Source organism: Pseudopipra pipra, chromosome 23 (assembly GCF_036250125.1).
Source record: "Pseudopipra pipra isolate bDixPip1 chromosome 23, bDixPip1.hap1, whole genome shotgun sequence".
NCBI lineage: Eukaryota > Metazoa > Chordata > Aves > Passeriformes > Pipridae > Pseudopipra > Pseudopipra pipra.
The window spans coordinates 355,667-375,033 of record NC_087571.1 but is presented as its reverse complement, the minus strand read 5'-3'; the positions used below and the strand labels follow the sequence as shown (position 1 = coordinate 375,033).

Sequence of the window (19,367 nt, the reverse complement as noted above, 5' to 3'; positions counted from 1 at the left end):
TGTGTAAAATGCCTGTCAAGATTTCTCTTTGAGTTTCAGTGGGAATAGAGACCATACTGAACTTAAGCTTTCCTCTGTATATTTTTAATAATTCAGTTATTTTTTTTCTTTTAGTTCAGTTAGAAGATGAGATGCTAATGAATCACCAACTGATTTTACAAGAGGATTCTTTGCTGCTTTTGTGGCCACAATAAAATAATTGGCAGACTCGAGCCTTCTAATGCCTTCATTTCTAGGAAAAATAATACAAGAGGGTGTATTGCTCTAGTCAGTCCTTAAATGGAAAACTTATCTCCTGAATTGAGATGGGTTTTGGCACTTTGCTACATGTGTGAAACCAGACAGCTTTATTACCTTGGCTAGAGAATGAGATATCGATGTCATTGTTATTAATATTATCTGATGGAATAATTGACAACTTGCTTTCAGAGAGAAACGGGTCTGTGGTGTGTCTTCTTACTCCTACCCTGCACAGAAAATCCCTGGATGAGCATTGCCAGGGTAATTTTCTTTGCAGTCAGTAGCCACTTCGAGTGTGTTCCTGACCACCTGCAGCTGCTTACAGCTGGGTAAACTGAATTCTAATGGCCTTTTAAGTGTAGCTAATTACAGGGGCTGCTTTTGTATGGTGAATTTTGTTTGGACTTAAACACGAAGTGGGGCCTATTTGTCGCTTTTATTTCCTGCTAGTAAAACACACGGAAGTTATGGTGTAGCCCTGAGATGTCTCTCTCTCAGTCCTCACTTCTTTTAAGGTGCAGATAGTCCATTTGTTCTCTGGGGTAATTCAGAGAAGCAGCTATTCTGCAGGAGCCAGCTTAGGTGTGGTTTTCATAGGCAGAAACAAGGTAGTTTTGTCTTTTGAATTTTAAGAGTGATTTAATTCAGAGGAGAGGTGCAGAGGGGTGGGAAAGGGAGGGAAAAGGAGCAGCACCATCCACTTGTAGGAAGGGGAACAACCCCTTCCAATTGACAGTTCCTTTGGGAAGAGCTGCTGGAGTAGGAAAGGATGAGAGACTAAGTGGCAGGAGGAAGCTGGAGGGGAACAGTTTGTTTTCTTACAGTAAACCATGAGTGTGCCTTCTTGAAGGCTGTGTAGGCAGCACTGTAGCACACATTGATACAGACACTTTTCCTTTTTTTGTCATCTTGTACTTTGAAATACATGTGTTCCCTATTTTCTTGTTTTATCAACTTCTCCCTCTGTCATTTATAAACCAAATTTAGGAAGGCAGGGTCACTGCCTCAAGCAGTGATACAATACACCATGATATCACAGAGGATGAAAGATTGGGAAAAAAAGTGACGTGGAGAACGTGGTCATGGATTCAGGAAGCTGAGGGCGGGAGAAAGGAGTCAGTTGGAGTGGATATGTAGATGTTGAGCAAATGGGAGGAGAGGTGACTAAAGAAGAGCATGTGCATATATAGAAAGTCATGAACTTGTCTCTGCCCACTCTGAGGGAGAAGATATTGTGGGAAACTTGGTTATACAAGAGTTGGGAGTCAACATCCTTAGAGCGGCTCTGAGTAGGTGTCTGAGCCAAGCCCAGGTAGTCCCCAGGAATGTTAACCTGTCCCTGTGGAGCTGGGTTATCTCCTGGATTCCGTGGTAGAAATGGACTTTCACCTCACAGGTTGTGAGAATAGTTCCATCAGGCGGTCATGCTGTCACCTCTAGTGCCTGGGCACTGTCCCTGGAGGAAAAGGACTGGGACACATTGGACACAGTAAGAAAGGACTGGCCTTGACAATCTAAGAGTTCTCTTCCAGCTCATTGTTGTTCTTATGATGGATATGCCATAAGGATATGGATATAGATAGATCCATTATGCACAATTGGAATAAAGACTGAGTTGGTGTTTGGCTGAGCTCTTCTCTGTATTACATGACTAAATAAATTGAAGCCATTTTTCCTTCTGTGGAAATAAATAATCCTTGCTGTCCCAGCCCTATGTATGATTTCCATTTTTAACTTGCCGGTAAAACATAAATATTGTGGTTATATATTACCCGATTGTTACCATTCAGGCAAAATGCACCAGAGCCAGAGTTCCTTGAAACAATGTATGCGTGTGATGGATGGTGCTGCAGAGGAGGTGACGCAGTGGTGACTCAGTCCTCAGTGAGGTTCAAACCCTTCCTGCTGCACTGAAAGCCTGTTCCTGCCAAGGCAGCTCAGGAAATGCACCCGCTCTGCCTTCTAGGAAAGCTGGGGTAATTAACTTAAGTGTGGGATAAAGCTTTTTGGAGACACATGTGATGTTCCTTTGGAACCCAATAAATCATTTTCATATTAAAAGCTGGAGGAAGACCCAGAGTCATAAACCCCCTTTTGTACCAATTTTGCTGCCTTTGCACATGGCTGGGTGGTCAGTGAGCTCAGTCCTGGGAGGATTAAACTAATAGTCCCTGCTGTTATTGCTGCAGGGAATCCCAGGTGATGGCAAACCTCCCTTACGCCGGGGAGTAAATCACATTATCTGCTTTATGCACCATTATTGTAAAGTGGGTTCTCATTTGAGACACTGCAGTGGCTTTATGGCTCCCTGAGCAGGGAGGGGGACTTTGCCCCTCGCTCAGCTTTAATATTCCCCCATTCTTCTCTTTCCAGAGAAGGGACAAAAACGAGTGTTTGGCAGCCACCGGCTTGGGTTTTTCAGTAAAATGTCCTTAGTGAGATTTGCAGAGGTTGCTGCAGATGAATTCCCCAGAGATTTTGTCTCTGTATCTTCTTGTGTAGTTGCAGCGTTGAGAGAAATTGCCATTCCTAATAGCCAAGAAAATATGGTTACTGTTGATTTTTGGGTTTTTTTTGGTGGTGTTTTTCTCTGAATTTCTGAGCTTTCCTTTGAAGCGCTGAGTTCACTGTGTTCAACTTGTGTCCAAAACACTCAGACACTGAGCACAAAACGGCAGTGACTTTGCTGTTAGAGCACCATTCACTGCCACTCCCTGAGTGTTCGGGGAGTCACGGATGCACATGTGGGGTGTCACACGTGGGTGTTGTGATGGCTCAGGGGGTCTGATGCTGAGGGCAGGAAGGAGATTTCTGCTGGATAGGGAACGAGCCACTTTGCCCCTAGAGCAGTGCTTTCCCATCCTCTGCAGCTGAATGCACTACATGGGGAAGTTGCTGATTTAATAACACAGCTCCAGAGGAAACACCATCCCACAGGAACAGGAGAGAGGAGCTGGAGAGTGTCCTGGAGGACGAAAGGAGTTTTCAAGCGAGATTTCCAAAAGAGATGAAGAACTCTTCAGACAATGACACAAAGGTGCTTTCCAGGCATCAGGAGCTGCAGAGAAGCTTTGCTATTAATGAGATGTTCTGGATTGGATGTAAAAAGCAAAAACTAAGAGAAAAATTGGAGGTCTGTGACACCAGCAGGTCCCAGAGGGTGTTGAAAAAAGGAAGGTAAATGTGAATGGTGTAGAGACCAACCTGTTTTGTCTTGAAGGGGTGGTTGATTTACTTGCACAGCTCAGAATGAGCTAATCTTCCACTGAAGGAGATATTTCAAAGTCATGGGAGCTGAGCTGGTTCTTGGTTCGCATTGTATTTGATTCACACCAGTGACACACAGGACTGTCACTGCCTCGCCACTCTGACGTACTGGAGTGATACTGGGAGATATTTATACCTGCTGCCATTTCAGCTTGTGCCATCACCCAGTGTGGACTGGGAGAGGCATGCCTGCTGTTTTGGGGAGGTAGATGCTGTCTTTGCAGTTGTTGTAAGTGGTTTACCGTCTCACATTGGCATTGCTTTCACTCATGTGCATGATGCTTATGAGGTTGAATGAAAACATTGGGATGCTGATAGATTTGTTGATGATTATTGGGTGATGTGCCTCATAATATGACTAATCTTTCAAATTCCATCATCTCCAAGTTATTGAAATACTTGTTACGACAAAAAATGATGGAGTATTAAATAATATTTGAGCCAGGCCTCTTAAATTTTATAGTGTCATTACCAGTGGATCAGAACTGAGGAGAGAGAATATAGTTGTGACATACACAACACATAAATTTAACATTAGTTTAGGCAAGCTGTTTAGTTTATTGTTTGACTAATCTCTACATGGATTATCATTACAAAATGTAGCCTAATTTCTCCATATTGGGAAAAAGCTGAGTATATCCTATCACAGCTCCTTTTATCTTTAATTATCTTTTTTTTCTTGTAGGATTTCTGCAATTCAGTTTCAAATTGTTGTACAAATTCATATGGTAATCCTTTGGACATAGCAGAGCTTCACATTGAGGTGCTTGTCCTGGTGTTTGGTTAGCTTGTCTGAAAATGTCTCATGTGTGTGAGATATGGTGAGAAAAATCAACAATTGCAAAGGATAATCCATGGGCAAACAGTGCAGAGAGTGCTCCCTGCATGCTAACGGTTTGGCAGTGCTTATGCCCAAAGTTCCATGTTTATTTCTGCTGAAAAACCACCAAAACTGAGAGGAACTCACAGGGAAGTGGTTAAAGTCTCAGGGTGCTGTGGTTGTCGGTGTCAGAGCTGTAATGGGTATTAAAAGGAGGTTTTAGAGGAAGAAATTAGATCCTGCAGGATTAACAGGAGGAGTTAGTTACTCCTATGGAGGAGTAGTGAGCAAAGTTAGTTTGGTCTTTGTCATCAGTGTTAGAAAACTCCCTCAGGTGTTGGTGTTTCCAGGCAGTTCTGTGGCAGTGACTTGGGGCCACATCATGTTTTCCAGCTCCTGCCCTTGGGCTTGTTTCACAGCTAAATATCAACACTTCCTCCTGCCTCCTGTGCTCTTTGTTGCCAGTCCTTGGGACCTCTCTGGGACACAGCCTGTGTCCTGCACTCCTCTCTCAACACATCTATGTTTCCAGGGAAATGTGCTTCTCAGTGTATCTTGGTGATTATAGAAATGCTGATAGAATTCATGGACATCCAAGCTTTGGTAGGAATGCACACCAGAGGCAGATCTAGGATGTATTTGGAAGTACAGAAGTTGAAAGTATCAGCAAATCCTGCAGCTCCTGATATTGTCCCTTATTGGTGCACAATTGGCTGAGCTGTTTATTATTTTCATTTCTGTGAAGAACAGCAATAACAGGACCGTTTATAGAAACTGCACCACCGAGCCCCTGAAGTTGGCTCAACCTTGCTTTTTTTTTCCCCAAGATTTGACATGAGTGCTAACTTCAGAAACATGACATGACTGTCTTCTGCTTTCCTTTGCAACTCTTTGGTACTATTTTTTTCCAGAGATGAATCGTAATGCCCCATTTTGTCTATTAAAGGCCCTGCCTGAACTCTTTGGTCTCCTTTGCACTAAAGTTGTAGGGTATTTGTGCCAAAATGAGTCTGCAGGAGTGAGTCAGCATCTTCCCTCAGCCCTTCAGTGTCTGCTGGTGGGGAAGGTCAGCCAAAAATTCTGCTACTTGTTGCACCACGTGGAATTAGCTAGAACTGTGCCTTTCCCTTAATTCAATCACTGGTTAATTTAATTATATTCTTTTTAACAGGTTAATTATATTTTTTTTTTTTAAATCAAGCCACCCAAAATTGAAACTTATAGTGTTTATTTTTCTAAGCAATTAGGTAATTGATTAAACTACTGGCTATTGTTAGTGCAATTATCTGAATTGGCTCTTGATTAATACTGACAGTTAAGGAAAAGAGCTGTTCGGGATAAACCAACCAAAGAATATCAACAGGATGGGTGTTAAATTTTACATAAAAATTGCTCAGAGTGTGTTACTGACAAAAATGCTGTCATGTGTCACACTGTGGTGATCAAATGAGCGCTGGAGGTCAGTGAATGAGGTAGGATTAGGTATGAGAAAATCCCTGATTTAATCCTTAATAACAAGTAGCTGGATAAAAGGTGCTGTGTAGGGATGGATGATATTTATTTATAGATCAGAGCTTGTGTGTTCTGGGACATATAAAGACATGATATTTATCTAATAATATTTATCTGAAAGACATGATATTTATCTAATAATATTTATCTGTGAATGACCCTGGCTTTCACACTTGCAGAGCAAGGCTGGTGTTTATCACTCCTAATTGTTTGCTGCAGTTAATTTGCTGGTACTAATGAGATCCTGAGCTCAGGCGTTGCACTCAGGTACATGGATTTGTTTTTAATTTTTCTCCTCAGTGCTTTTTGGAGATGTTTTGTATTGAGCAATGTTGATGGAGATAAGATTTCTGTCCCTTTATTCCCATTTTTTCCCCTCTACCACGCAGTTCAGTGGTGTTACTGTGAGACTTCCCTCTCCTGTTGATTTCTCCCTGGCCAGGACTGGTGGAACAGTCAGTGCTCGGGTCTGCATAGCTCAGTCCTTGCTGGCAAAATTAGCAGGAGGCAGAAAGTGCCTGCTGCTTTTTCTACCCCTCCTTATCTATTTTTCAGTTTGTCAATGACAAGCCAAATGCTAACATTTATAGGGATAAATTATGACTAAAATAATTTGCATTTAAAATGCAAATGAATGAAAGCATCAGCAAGGAGCCTTCTGCTTCCCTCTTGGAGCACAGGCTGGTACTGGCATTGGATCGGTCCAGAGAGGCACTGGGTATAAAATAAACTTAATTGGAGGAGCTGAGAAATTAAATGGGCTCAGCCTCATGCTAATTCCTGTGATTTAATATGACATTAGAGGGGAAGGATTGGGAAGGTGCTGAACCACTGACTAAACCAATCACCAGAGCTGTAAATTACCCTGCTGGGATCCCAACGGCAGATTGAGAGGCCCCAATAAAACTGTGAGAGGTGAATAAAATCAAGCTTGGAAGCAGTTTGTCGGGATCTTGGGGCTCATGTGAATTAGAGCTTGAGTTTCATTGTTCTTTTTCAGAAGTTGGCTGTTGTAACACTGCCCTGTACTACCCAGGACTGTGGTTTTGTCCAAGGTGAAAGCTGCCTGTTCATGGAAAGCCCTTTTGTGTTCTCCCAAAACCTCTTTCAGGCAAACTGGTCATGCATCTCTGAATGTAGTGTTTTCCTGTTGGAAGCCTAGGGTCCATTTTTTGCATTATTTATTGATTTCTAGGCTTGTAGGTGCCAGAAGGACAATGTGGAGAACGTGTAGTGGTCTGCCTGTGGCCAAGGAAAGATGTGCCGGAAGAATTCAGTGTAATGTTTCAGTGCTGCTGTAGCAATGGTTAACTTGTTTCCTCAATGGGACATGGAAAGTGTTGTACAGCATGACTTGACCATGGCAAATGAAATAAGATTTCTCTTCCTTTATTCCCCTAACTAAGGCATTTGGGTCTAAAAGGAAGTGTTTGTAAAGCCAGGCCTGCTTTACTCTGTGTGGTACAGAAGTGTGGTAGCCGATGATAGTAATTATCTCACACTGGTTTTAACATTTCTGCCCTCTGCGTTTTTACAGCCATGTTGCTGAAGATCACCTTGTCTTCTGGAAGCAGAAACACAGTGAACAGATGAATCCCTCCAGCTAGACATTCCTCCAGTAGATCCCTCTTCTCATGGAACACCCCAGCAGGGAGGAGATGGACTTGAAAGAGGAAGGTTCCCAGGTGTGGGCTGAGTCTGCAGCACAGGAACAGAGCACTGCTCAGGTGATTAGTGCTTTTCGGAGCTCATTCTGCTCAGGATGGATTGGGATTGATGCGGAGGTTTTGTTTCCCATCCAACCCTGGCTTAGTGTCTGGAAGCTCAGCTTTTATTTGAGGAGAAATACAAACATGTTTGTGGTGATTTTGGATTAAAGCTTCAGAAACTGAGCTGTGCAAACCACAGCAGTGAAGACACAAAGCTCTAAAACCGAGCTGAATAAAACCAGCCAGTGGCTCTAGAAGTTTCGGTGTCCAAATATATATATATCCATGTGGGAAAGTAAAAGGGTGCTCAGAGTAATGAATATTAACAAAATCTTTGGTCTGTGGCAGCCTGTTTGATGGCATCAGTCGAATCAGCTGGAGCTGTGGGTGGACCTTGGGGAAAGTAATGAATAATTTTTCCTGTCAGACATCTGGGTACTGAGGAAGGGAGAAATGTTAATTGTAGGCGACTAATGCAGTCAGATTCTGATGTGTGCAGCTCGTCCCTCTGACTCTGAGACAACGCAGCTGGGAATTTCTAAAAGGCTGTAAATTGATTTATTCTTTTAAGTATGTAATGAAGAGGGTGCTGCATGGCATTTGACACACAAGCTGAGAAATTCTGCCTCTCCTGGTAATTTCTAGCTTTGAAATTTGCCAAGAAAGGCAGTTTTCAGTGCTCCTGTTCCCTTCTCTCTACAAGGGGATAACTATGCTGCTGTTTGCACACAGCAGTTTTAAGGCTTAATTAGTATTTGCAGAGTGCTCTCCAAATGTGAAACTGTAGTGTTTGTTTGAGGATTTATTGTACAGAATCAGCACTGAGCAGCCACGGGGGAGTACCAGGTGTCTCCTGCAGCATAAGCTGAAAGGTGAAACAAAATAAACAAAACATGTAACTGTGGCATCGTTTTATGTGAAAGTGTTTGATGTGAATATGAATACAGATACTCAAACTAGGTTTCCTGCTAACTGTCCTATTTTCCTATACACTGGAAAAGGTTTTCAGCATATAAAGGATGTCAAAAGCTAAATGTGTTCCTATTTCCACTGGAATTCAGTATTCTGACTTGTCTAATGTAGGCCACTAATCATCATATATGATCATAATGTTCTGTCAAAATCAACTTGTTTGGATTTAAACTGCTGCCCTAGACATAACTTGTTCCAGTAGTCCTTGGAATCATTGCTTAATGCTTTCAGTTACGTTTGTCTGTTTAAATAGCTGAATTTTCTCCTGATACTGCATGTACATACTAGAGAGAAGCAATCTCACATGCCCTACTGCTGCCTCTGAGAGGTGCAGTACTATAACTTGAAGTAATATCAGAGTTAATAAGTTCTGTAAGCCCTTCATAAGATAAAAGCAATTAGCTGAATGAAGTCATTATCATAAATCCAGAAAGGAACATGAGCATAAAGGGAAACAACGTACCAATAAATTCCATACATACACCAGTTCAAATATGAACTTCTTCTCTTAGGCTTCTCTTTTCTTCTCTTGTTCTTAGTGCAAGAACTAAGTATGGGTGGGTGCCGTTTATACCAGTTGAGTTACAATGCAGAGTAAAACCAGGAACTGATGGGAGTTGGTGCCCAGGTTTCCATATTGCCACCATAATTCAATGAGATTTTAAATGTGTTACACAGTGACAATTTCAAACTGAGGTTCTCCCTGCTTCCCAAGGCAGCCTGTGTTGTCCCCCAGGCCTGCTGTGGTGTCACTCCAGGATGTGTTTTCCCCCCAGGTGCACTTTGTCCCCGAGGGGGGGGCGGTGGCGCAGATCGTGTACAGCGACGAGCAGGAGCGGGGCCCGTCCCAGCAGGTGGTTTACACGGCCGATGGCACCTCCTACACCTCGGTGGACACCTCAGAGCACACCCTCGTTTACATCCACCCCGTGGAGGCTACGCAGGCACGTGTGGTTCCCAGCCCAGCCCGGGTTTGGCACCTAGAAAACAAACCAGTCTTGTTTGGGATGAAAGCCAGTCACCAGCCAAGTGGTACGACTGGAAAATAGCAGTTTTTCCTGCCCACTGCTGAGCAGGGACTTCGTGCTGTTCATTTGTCTGACGTGCAAATGTGCTCATCAAAGGATGTGGAGGCTATGAATTGTGAAATGCTGGTTATTTCACTGAAGGTGGACGAGATTATAATTAACTCAAAGGTGTTTTCCAAAACATGGATAATCTCTCCAGAAATTCTGCCTCTGTTGTATTCAGTAAAAAGCTAAAAGCCATCTATGTGCCTTCTGGAAGAGTCCTTGTTTTGTGTAACGCAGTTGTCCTAATCAATAGTTACAATAACAGTTGTGTCTCTTTGCAGAGGATCTCAGTGTATTCAACCTAATTTTGTAGTCTCTCTGCAGAGTTGTTGATTTTATAGACCTTTTATATTCTTTTGCTTTTGCATAATCATATCAAATAGCTTTTATTCCCTGACAGCACATGTTTGGATGGGGTTAATATGCTGTGCATCTGTGGCTCTGTGTGGACAGATTCAAAAGGACCAGGCTGGCTTTGTGGAGGGTGTTTTATAATGTTTTTGCTGACAGGACAGATTAGCAGAGCTGCAAAGTGCACGTACCTGACACCCCCAGCCACGCTGGCAGGGCCTCATGGCACGGTCTGTCCTCTGCAGCCCTCAGCTGTTACATAAAAACTGCTCTTACATGGTGGGATGCCCTGAGAGGATATTTTGGGAGAATATCTCCCAGGAAGTTACTGACAACTAACTCCAAAACTCTGAATACTATCATTTTGTCAAAAGATACTGTCACGCAACTGAGATTAAATTATCACAGTGCTAAAGGAAATTGTATTATGCCTTATTTTGTTGAGCCAGGCTGCTACAAGCTCAGGTTTTGGCAAAGTAGGCAAGGCTGACCTCAGTCAATCCTTAGTTTTCATCTGAGTCTTGCTTTTCCAAGCTCCCATCAGGGCTGTTCTTGCAGAATATTGGAGTTGGCATATCTTCTATGAAATTAAACAGCATCTTGCCCTTACTAAATTTACATGTGGGATGTGCCTGATAGCTCCTCAAAAGAAAGTGTGCAGAAGTCTTGTGAATTTGCAGGAAGAAAAACCTCACAGTTATCTTCTATCCTGCCCTTAAGTAGTTTTGGTAGAGATTTTGAATTGAATTAGAATCCTGTAGATTCTATCAAATCAACAATTGACAAATGATTTCTGTAATAAAAAAAGATAAACCAGGTGAAACACTTTAGTTATACAGATGAAAAGTGCCACATAATTATGATATTAAATTTCTATGGAGCACCACCCAATTTTAATTTCTATCTGTGTAGATCCACTTGGGTAAGTCAAAGTAAAGTTCTGTGATAATAGTCATGTTAGAAGTTGGCAGAGGCTTAAATGTGGGTCATTTCTTGGTGGCAGGGTAATTTTTGTGTGACTTGGGAGTAAACAACACCAGGGCTGGTTTGATAAGCCTTTTTCACTTTGTCTAGACTCTGTTTACAGATCCATCCCAAGTGGCTTATGTCCAACAGGATGCCACCACCCAGCAGGTAAGGAAGAGACACTGCTTATCTTGGACCTGAAACTGTAAGGGGAGAGTTAGGGAAGGTAAAGGGACATTGTTGTGGTGCTAGAGGGTAACGACTGTCCCTGCAATTGTCCAAAACTAGTTATGTCCTGTCATCCTGATCAAGGGCAAAAAGCCACTATTGCTATGGCCAGCTTGTGCATGAATGATAATGAAAGTTAAGACTGACTTTGAGTTTATTGACTTCAATTCATGCTCAACAAAAATTCTAATTTACTGCCCTAGATATAATGAAAAATCTTTCAACAGTGTCCCTTTAAATGAGTCAGCAGCAGATGTGGCTGACTTTATCTGAACATGCCATTCTGGAAAGGCTGGGTTTGCAGTTGTCCTCATAGAGATTCTGATCCAAATGCCTTTTAAGTCCACCAGAGGCTCTTGAGGGATAGAAAAATTGGATCAAATGCTACTTTTACTAGAAGCTTCACAGGAAATGAAGTGTAAAACCTGAGGAAGTTCAGTGAGTGGCTCCCTTACCTTACCAGGGTGTGCTGGGCTTGCCAATGTGAGGTAGGCTGGGAATAGAATAAAATGGAGCCTGTGCTTATAAAGTTTTGATGATTTTCCTTTTTTTGTAGTGCCTCATGGATGCAAAGGTTTTATTGTTAACTCTTACTTATCTTTGGGGACTGTATTGTGGTAACCAGGTATAGACAGCTACTTTCAGGTCTCTCTAGTTGAAATTCTCTGCTGTCATGGACTTTAAATCATTACTGCTTTAATGGCATGTGTGAATGGATGTGCTGGATCTGAATCATCACTCAAGTCATCATTAAAATGGGTGTTTACTGACAGTCTTGGGGCAGAGCGAAGGGTTGAATGTGTGCTGAAAACAAATTTTATTGCTCAAAGACTTTATAAACTGTTGAGGCACAGACAGGAAACAATGATTGACACAGTAAAGGTGTTACCTGTCTTCTGGTTCTCTGGAATATTTTGCTACATCAATTTCCCTGCATTAAGAAGCCAAAAATTCCTATTTAATTGTCTTAAAGCTTATTTAACACACATGATTAATTAAAAGTAGAGGTTACTTGTGTGCAGTGCCGATGAGACCCTAACAGGAGATGTGCTGTTACCATCCCAGGTACAAGGGCGAGAGCACTTGCGTGTGTCCTCAGCCTGTCCTCCCTTCCAGCACTTTCTGATATCAGTCCTGGCAGATATATTAATTTTTTGGTGGCTAGTTAATCCCTTATTGTGGCAATTCCTGCCTCTGCGGGTGTTTTTACATCAGCATGTCACGTGGGACATCCCTGAACTGATAACAAATGATAAAATAACAATGAAAGCTCCCCTTGTCTTTTAAAAGAAACTTTATCTTAAAAAGAAATTGAAAAGTTTTTAAAAATAACGCCTATACTCTGTGCAGTGCCTGACATGGAAATGGAAGTAAGGGTATGTTTGAAGTGTGATTAGGAGTAGGCAATACTAATAGTAGGTACAAGCTCGTGTGACCCTCTGCTCGCTGGCAGACTGGAGCTGTGCCATGGAATAATAATGCCTTTCCTGTTGCCACTTGGCATCAGAAATGAAAATACTAGACAGCTTAGTTCAGCTGTCATCCTGGTGTCCTCTTTACCATCGCACTGCTCCCTGAAGTCTTTTTGCTGTAGTTTTTAAGCAGTTTCATAAATTACTCTTAATACCTCTTAAAGCAATTAGATTTGGAGTTTTAAGATTGTCTCCTTGTGTTATGGATTTTCTTGTCTGCTCCTTCACTGCTGGCACAATTCACTGCACTCAGTTTTATCTGATATTTATTAAGCACTCTGCAGAGAGGCAGGGGCTTGGATTTTAGCATAAAAGCTGCTTAACAGTCAGAGGCACAAACTAGAAACCACATGATGTCAACTGTAGAGAAGGATGAAACATCATGTGGGATACCTGTGCAAATTCCTGTACAGATAAGCAGGAAACAAAAGATAGGAAAGGTGATTCCTGGGATCTTATTTCTGCTTAGTTTTATTGCTGAATGTGTGAGAACAGTGTGGTAATAGGCATTAATTTGGTTGTTAATGCACCAAAAAAGTATGTAAACAGAAATGTATAGTGTGACCAAATAATGTAGAGGAAAATAATGGTTGGAATCCTCTAGTTTGAGAGTTTGATCTTCCAGTGAGGTCAATACACTTGTCTTGGATTCATTTTTAATGGATCCTGGATCATAAAATCACAGAATAGTTTGGATTGGAAGGGGCCTTAAAGCTCATCTAATTCCAACACCCTGCCACGAGCAGGGTTTGCTTGAGAAAAAGAAAGATAGGCAAAAAAGAGGAGACGTCTCTTTTCCCTTCTTTACCTTTTCCCTTAAAAAAAAAAAAAGTAAATTTGTGCATAGAAGAGAAAAAGACCCCAAATCACTGGTTTTACCAGGAGCTAAAGAGTTCCTCACATCTTTTAGTGCCGTTTGAACCCAGGCTGGGTAGGGCCTCGATTTAAAAATGGGTGATAGGTAATTCAGAAGTTGCAAAGTCTAGACTGAGGTTTGAAGCCTTTCCCTTTGTCCCTGGAGCTGCAGGTTCTTTCCAAGCCCATCACCCCTCTCTAAAACCCTCGAGATCACTGCAGTGCTGTAGTTTCCAGTGAGTGCAGGGCTCGAGGGAGCTGTGCATGGTGGGCAGGGCCCATGTGGAAGTGCCTGATGGAACTGTGCAGTGCTAAAATGAGTGCCTGTGATTTTAGGTAACGGTGCTCTTGCCTGCTGCTGCTCAGAGCATGAACCCCACCAACCTGTCCGTGCTCGGCAGCGTTGCTGACCCCCCCCAGCCAGTGGCTCTGGAGCAGGGGCCACAAGCAGATAGAGTAAGTGCCAGGCACCCTTTCCTTTTCCATGTCCTGATTCCATTGCTCCATCATTTCAGGGGATGGCACGTGGCTGAGTGTGAGAAACTGTAGCACAGATTTGTACTGTCTTCCATAGTCTCACCATGAAATGTGTGGGGTTTTTTTAGGAGAGATCATGTGTTTAATATACAGAGAAACTTGTACAGATGGTTCTGTCTTGAGCAGCCACCTTAAAATTCTCCTCTCAGCATTGGAAAGTGAAGATAACAGAAGGTGTAACGCTGACTGTCACAGCAACATCCACTTGCCAGTGGTCTCCTTGACAGTGTTTTCAGGCAGCTTTACTGGGGGTAGGATTTTTTGTTCTCCACCTGAGAAACCTGTGTGGATGATGAAATATGCACTGCATTTAAAATACTTAATTGTTTTTTTAGGGAAATAAAGGGATAAACTTGAAAATTAGTGGAAGAATGCAATGGTCTCAACTGTCCTTCATGGCTCATAGTTTATATCTAGGCCCCGTGTTACCTCATCCCTTATTATCTCTGCCTGTGTGCTTTGGGGATTGGTTTTAAAAGATCATGTACCAAAGTGCAGGATTTTCTCACTTGTACAAAAGAAGTTAAAATACAGCTTTAGACTCTAGATTATTTCCACAGAGCCTGGACTTTGTTTCAACAGTTCTGTGAGAGTGCAGAGCTTCCCTGATTTCAGTTTCTTCTCCTGGGAACTGAGTTCTTGGAAGGGTGGAGGCAGGGAGTGACACAGAGGTGTCCTGAGCGAGGCCTCAGCAGCAGCAACACAAAACATCCCTCAGCAGTTGTTTATCAGCCGCTTCACTTCCCCTTGTCCTTCTCTCCATTACCAAAGGAAGCAGGAAGGGTAGACTAGCAAGGACCTTCATTGCTCATCTTTGTAAGTGTAGTTTTCTTCCTGAATCAGTTTTAATGGTTTGTGAATTCTTTCCCCAGGCATCATTACCGGTGCATAACCAGGTGTTACCTCCCATGGAGGCAGTGGATGGTTCTGACCCTTTAGCACCTCTGCAGAATCAAATGGAAAGGATAGAAACAAAAGAGGAAGATGATGAGGATGAAGATGAGGATGAAGATGGGGAAGACTCTGACATGGATGAATGGGATCCGGATCCACCTCGACCCTTTGATCCCAATGATTTGTGTAAGCATTTGAAGTAGTATTTCATGTATTGCCTGCCCTCCCCTTTTTTCTTTCTCCTCCATCAATAAACGGAGTTGAGAACAATTCCGATTTTAGCAGTAATGAGTAAACACCTTTATGCCCAGAAATGTGGACTCACATTGGGCTGCTGTACTGACAAGACAAGATTCTGTCTCGGGTAAAGTCTCTGAACTGCTTTGTTCTTCATTTTGCAGGAGGCTGCCCTCTCTAATGTTGTAAAATCTAGACAGACTATTGGCATAATGTTCCCACAGCTGAGCCAAAGAGGTTTAGAGAGAGATAAGGCTGTCTGTGAGCTGCATCTGAGCGTGTGCCTGACAGTGTCCTTCTGCCTTTGTGTGCAGGGTGTGAGGAGTGCAATAATGCACACCCCTCGGTGTGCCCCAAACACGGCCCTCTGCACCCCATCCCCAACCGGCCCGTGCTGACCCGGGCGAGGGCCAGCCTGCCCCTGGTGCTCTACATTGACAGGTTTTTGGGAGGAGTGTTCTCCAAACGGCGCATCCCGAAGCGAACACAGTTTGGGCCTGTGGAAGGGCCCCTGGTCAGACAAACCGAGCTCAAAGATTGCTACATCCATTTGAAGGTAAGGGGGGGGTGGTGAGAGAAGAAGGGATCAGTTTGTGCCTGAGCTTTGATTTTCATGAGTTTGTCACTTTATCTTGATCGATAGACATGTTCTTTTGTTACCCTAGTGTAACTCAGAAACACTCAAATTGCTTTGGCTCCTGTGCTGGTTTAAAGGTAAACCAGCAGGGGAAATGAACTCCACTCAAAAGAGAGATTATAAGTCAGAATAACAATTTAATAAAATAATACAATAAGTACGATTATACGGACAAACAATTGGTTTTAACCCACAAACCCCAAATGTATAACCCAGCACCCTGGGGCATGAACAGAGTGGTGTTCTTCAGGCCCCCTGAGTCCAAAGGAAAAGGAGAGGGGAAAACCTGTTGGTGAGAGTGCTGGTGCAGTCTGGTTGAAAAGTGGTGGTTGCAGTCCAGTCGAGAGCAGTGGTCTGCAGTCTGGTTGAGAGCGATGATCTGCAGTCTTCCTCTGGATCCCACGAGTGGTTAAAGACTCCAAGATTGTATCTTCCAGTTCAGGCAGGAATGCTCAGTACCTCCCTCAGGGTAGGGGGTTCCTTAATGGGTGTGAGGACAAAAGCAACCTCCTATCTCGCAGGCCTTTTAACACCTAGTTTATAGCCTGAGGAGTCAGGCTCTATGTGCAGATGGTGTAAATGGTTCATTGATAACAGTTTCTGGGAAATGGCATGAAAGGCCAGTTTGGGGTTACACCCATCCAGTGATGAACTGGTCTCAGCTGTCCTAACTAGGACAGCTCCAAATCTGCTCTCTTATTCAGGGAGACGCACTGATCCTAGTGAATGTTCTGGCTCTATAGTGTTATGATATATAGGGTGCATAACTTGGAAGGCTGTGAGTCACTCCATGAGCTGAAGCAGCATCTGGACATAAAAACAGCAGCCCCATCTGAGAATATTTTGCAGCCATTCTTTTGTCATGCTGTAACTTCAGTTCAAAATACTTTTCGTCCCTTTCCTTTCTCTTCCCCATAAGATGGAGGGGAAAGGAGAGATTTTTCTCCCCTTTCTTATACCAAGTCCTTGATGTAGGGTAAAATGGATTTGACTGACTTTTATCTATTCATTTACTGGTTTCATTATAGAAATTGGTCCTTTATTTACTGGAGTTCAGGCCCACAGTTTAGGAGTACTCTGATGGGTAGTGTCTGACAAGCAAGTTGTGACTATAGGCAGATTCAGCAACCAAGAGAAGTTCAGCTAAAAAAGTGCTGCTTCCAGCTTGAGGCAATGTTACGAGTCAAGAAATGAAAGGAGAAGTGGGTCTGCCAGTAAGAAACATCTGACTGATGTTTCTGTATCTTACTAAAGCTACAGCTCATTTATAGCCACAGGGACATACTGTGCCTGACCCTTTTAATGAATGATTCTTGTCCTTGAAACTCTTGGAAGGGTCCATCATGTCTCCCTGCTTAAATCTCTGCCCATTTTTAAGTACTTCTCTGCCTGTTTCAGGATCCCTGTTAGTAAAGAGAAAAAATGAGCTATGCCTTCATTGCTCCCCTGATGTAACAGTTGCATGGGCACAGTTGTTAGTAACTCAAATTCTTTTGAACCAGGCAGTTAATTACAGTCACATGTAATTGGATTTTACTACAGGTTTCTCTTGATAAGGGTGACAGAAAAGACAGAGACTTGCAAGAGGACCTGTGGTTTGAACTTTCCAGTGAGGCTCTGTGTAACTGGATGATGTTTGTGCGTCCAGCCCAGAACCACCTGGAGCAGAACCTGGTGGCTTATCAGTATGGCCACCACATCTACTACACCACCATCAAAAACGTGGAGCCCAAGCAGGAACTCAAGGTATGACATTGCTCATATCTCAGGGTTCTTGTTTTCTACTGATTAAATAATCTCTTAAGAGTTGCTGCCTAATAACTGCATGTCCAAGTGCCAGAAAATATTGCTCTAAATAGTTTTAGGGCTTTTTTTTCTCTGATGGTCTGAGTCAAATGCCACTAAAGTCAGTAAGTAGTTGGCCACCAACTTAGGAATTTTAATAAGCTTTGACTCAGGTAGAAAATCAGGAAGTTCAATAAAACTATGTAAATTATTTGTCTCTCACTGTCATGCTTTACACTGCATATATTTTGCTGCTGCAGTCTAATTTTTATTGCAGCAATCTTACTCTTTTTAGTTCTGAATGCCCCTTTGAGTTAGTCCTGTGTGCCCTTGACTTGTTTTTTGATGCCTTAAGTGAATATGGTCTCTCCCTTTACCTGGCTTTCCTGGAACTTTTGAAACTTTGCATGTGGGAAATTATAAAGAATATTGTGACTTCCCTGTGAGTTAGGTTTTGTTCCCTCTCAAAACGTATTCATTACTTTGAGCTCAAAGCAGCAAGGCTGACTGAGATGGCCTTCAGTTTCAACATCTATTGGAGCACTGGGGGAAACTAAAAAATTTTGATATCAGGAAATTGTTTGTTGTTCTTCAAATCTCTTCTGGCACATAGATGTCAACAGTTTATCTGGAAGAACAATTGTTTTAAGCACACTCACTGAACCAGGGCTAAAGACTGTTTATACACTCTAAGAGTAGGAATCTCTGAAGCTGAATCACTAGAAATCTTATTAATCCATTGTAAGTGTATCCAAACATCGTTTTCTCAGCAGTTTTTAAAGCAATTTGAAATCAGACTCTAAATCTGTACGGACCTGCCTGTAGAAGCATAATTTTTCTTACTCTATGTGTTAGCAGTATCTTTTGGGGTAAAATTGGTTTGCTAATTGAAAGCCAATTGCCTGAGCTCAGTAATGGGGTTTCTTCTCCAAGTAGATTTAGAGGATTCATACGAATTTTGTCCAGAGATTGGACTGTGAGGATCAGCGAGTTAAAGCTGGGAAGTTCTGTATTACATGTCAGATGAGTATTCCAGGAGCTCCAGGCTTTCCTTTTTGCCCAGCCAGTGAGATTCCTACAGAGTAACACGCACCTTGAAATGCCACCCACCGCTACTGTGGAAATGCCTGTGGCCCAGTGCAAGTTAAAACCTGCCTGGATTTTTCATGCTGAAAATCTGTTCATGCCTTCTCTGAGAAATTCTCTTCTAAAATTGTCCTTTTTTAATCAAACAGATGGAATGATGCAAGGATGCAAGAATTCTCAGCTAGATGTGAGCATCTGCTTTCAGGCTTTAATAAACTTTGTCTTCCTGCCTCCTCTGGTTCTAAGGCTTCCTAAATCCCTCCTATAACAAAAGTGGGTCCATCATGCTGCCACCTGGCAGATCTTTGTTTTGCGAAGCAGGACTATATTGCTGTAATCCTTTGGAAGCTGAGAAACATTTTAAATGAGTCTCTGTGGATGGTGCTGCCTACTGTCTATGTAAAGAGAGCAGGAAAGAAATGTGAAATCCCCCCAGTTAAAAGTTTTTCCATTCCTCTTGGTACCACAACTAACAGGACTCTGCTGTTACACAGTTGGGTTTGAAGAAATTAATCTTATTTCCTTTAGACCTACTGGTAGTCTTGTGCCAGATTAACATTCATATTGGGAGGCTAGACCTTAAAATTAAATGGAAATGCTTTCTGAGCAAAGCTCTTCTATTCCTCAGCAGGAGCATATTGATCTCACCAGGCTTTGCTATTGAGTATGAAAGGAGCAGTAAGTGAGTGGTTGAGGCAGGTGAAGTAAATGTGTTGCTTAAAACCC

The 19,367-nt window shown here is 42.6% G+C and overlaps 1 protein-coding gene across 7 annotated transcripts in view; it reads left to right on the top strand.

Moving 5' to 3' along the window:
- The window catches only part of PRDM10 (PR/SET domain 10), a 44,979-nt gene that overhangs the window by 1,789 nt on the left and 23,823 nt on the right, over positions 1-19,367 (top strand). For 2 of the 7 annotated variants that reach the window (XM_064634512.1, XM_064634511.1), the window contains exons 2-8: positions 7,377-7,566; positions 9,297-9,464; positions 11,019-11,078; positions 13,802-13,921; positions 14,875-15,082; positions 15,448-15,689; positions 17,313-17,516. In XM_064634512.1, coding sequence (XP_064490582.1) covers positions 7,474-7,566; positions 9,297-9,464; positions 11,019-11,078; positions 13,802-13,921; positions 14,875-15,082; positions 15,448-15,689; positions 17,313-17,516 — 1,095 coding nt within the window. In that variant the 5' untranslated portion in view covers positions 7,377-7,473. Of the gene's footprint in view, positions 1-114; positions 7,567-9,296; positions 9,465-9,534; positions 9,553-11,018; positions 11,079-13,801; positions 13,922-14,874; positions 15,083-15,447; positions 15,690-17,312; positions 17,517-19,367 lie in introns of those variants that run through there. The other 5 variants (XM_064634509.1, XM_064634508.1, XM_064634510.1 and 2 more) reach the window with 5 other exon arrangements.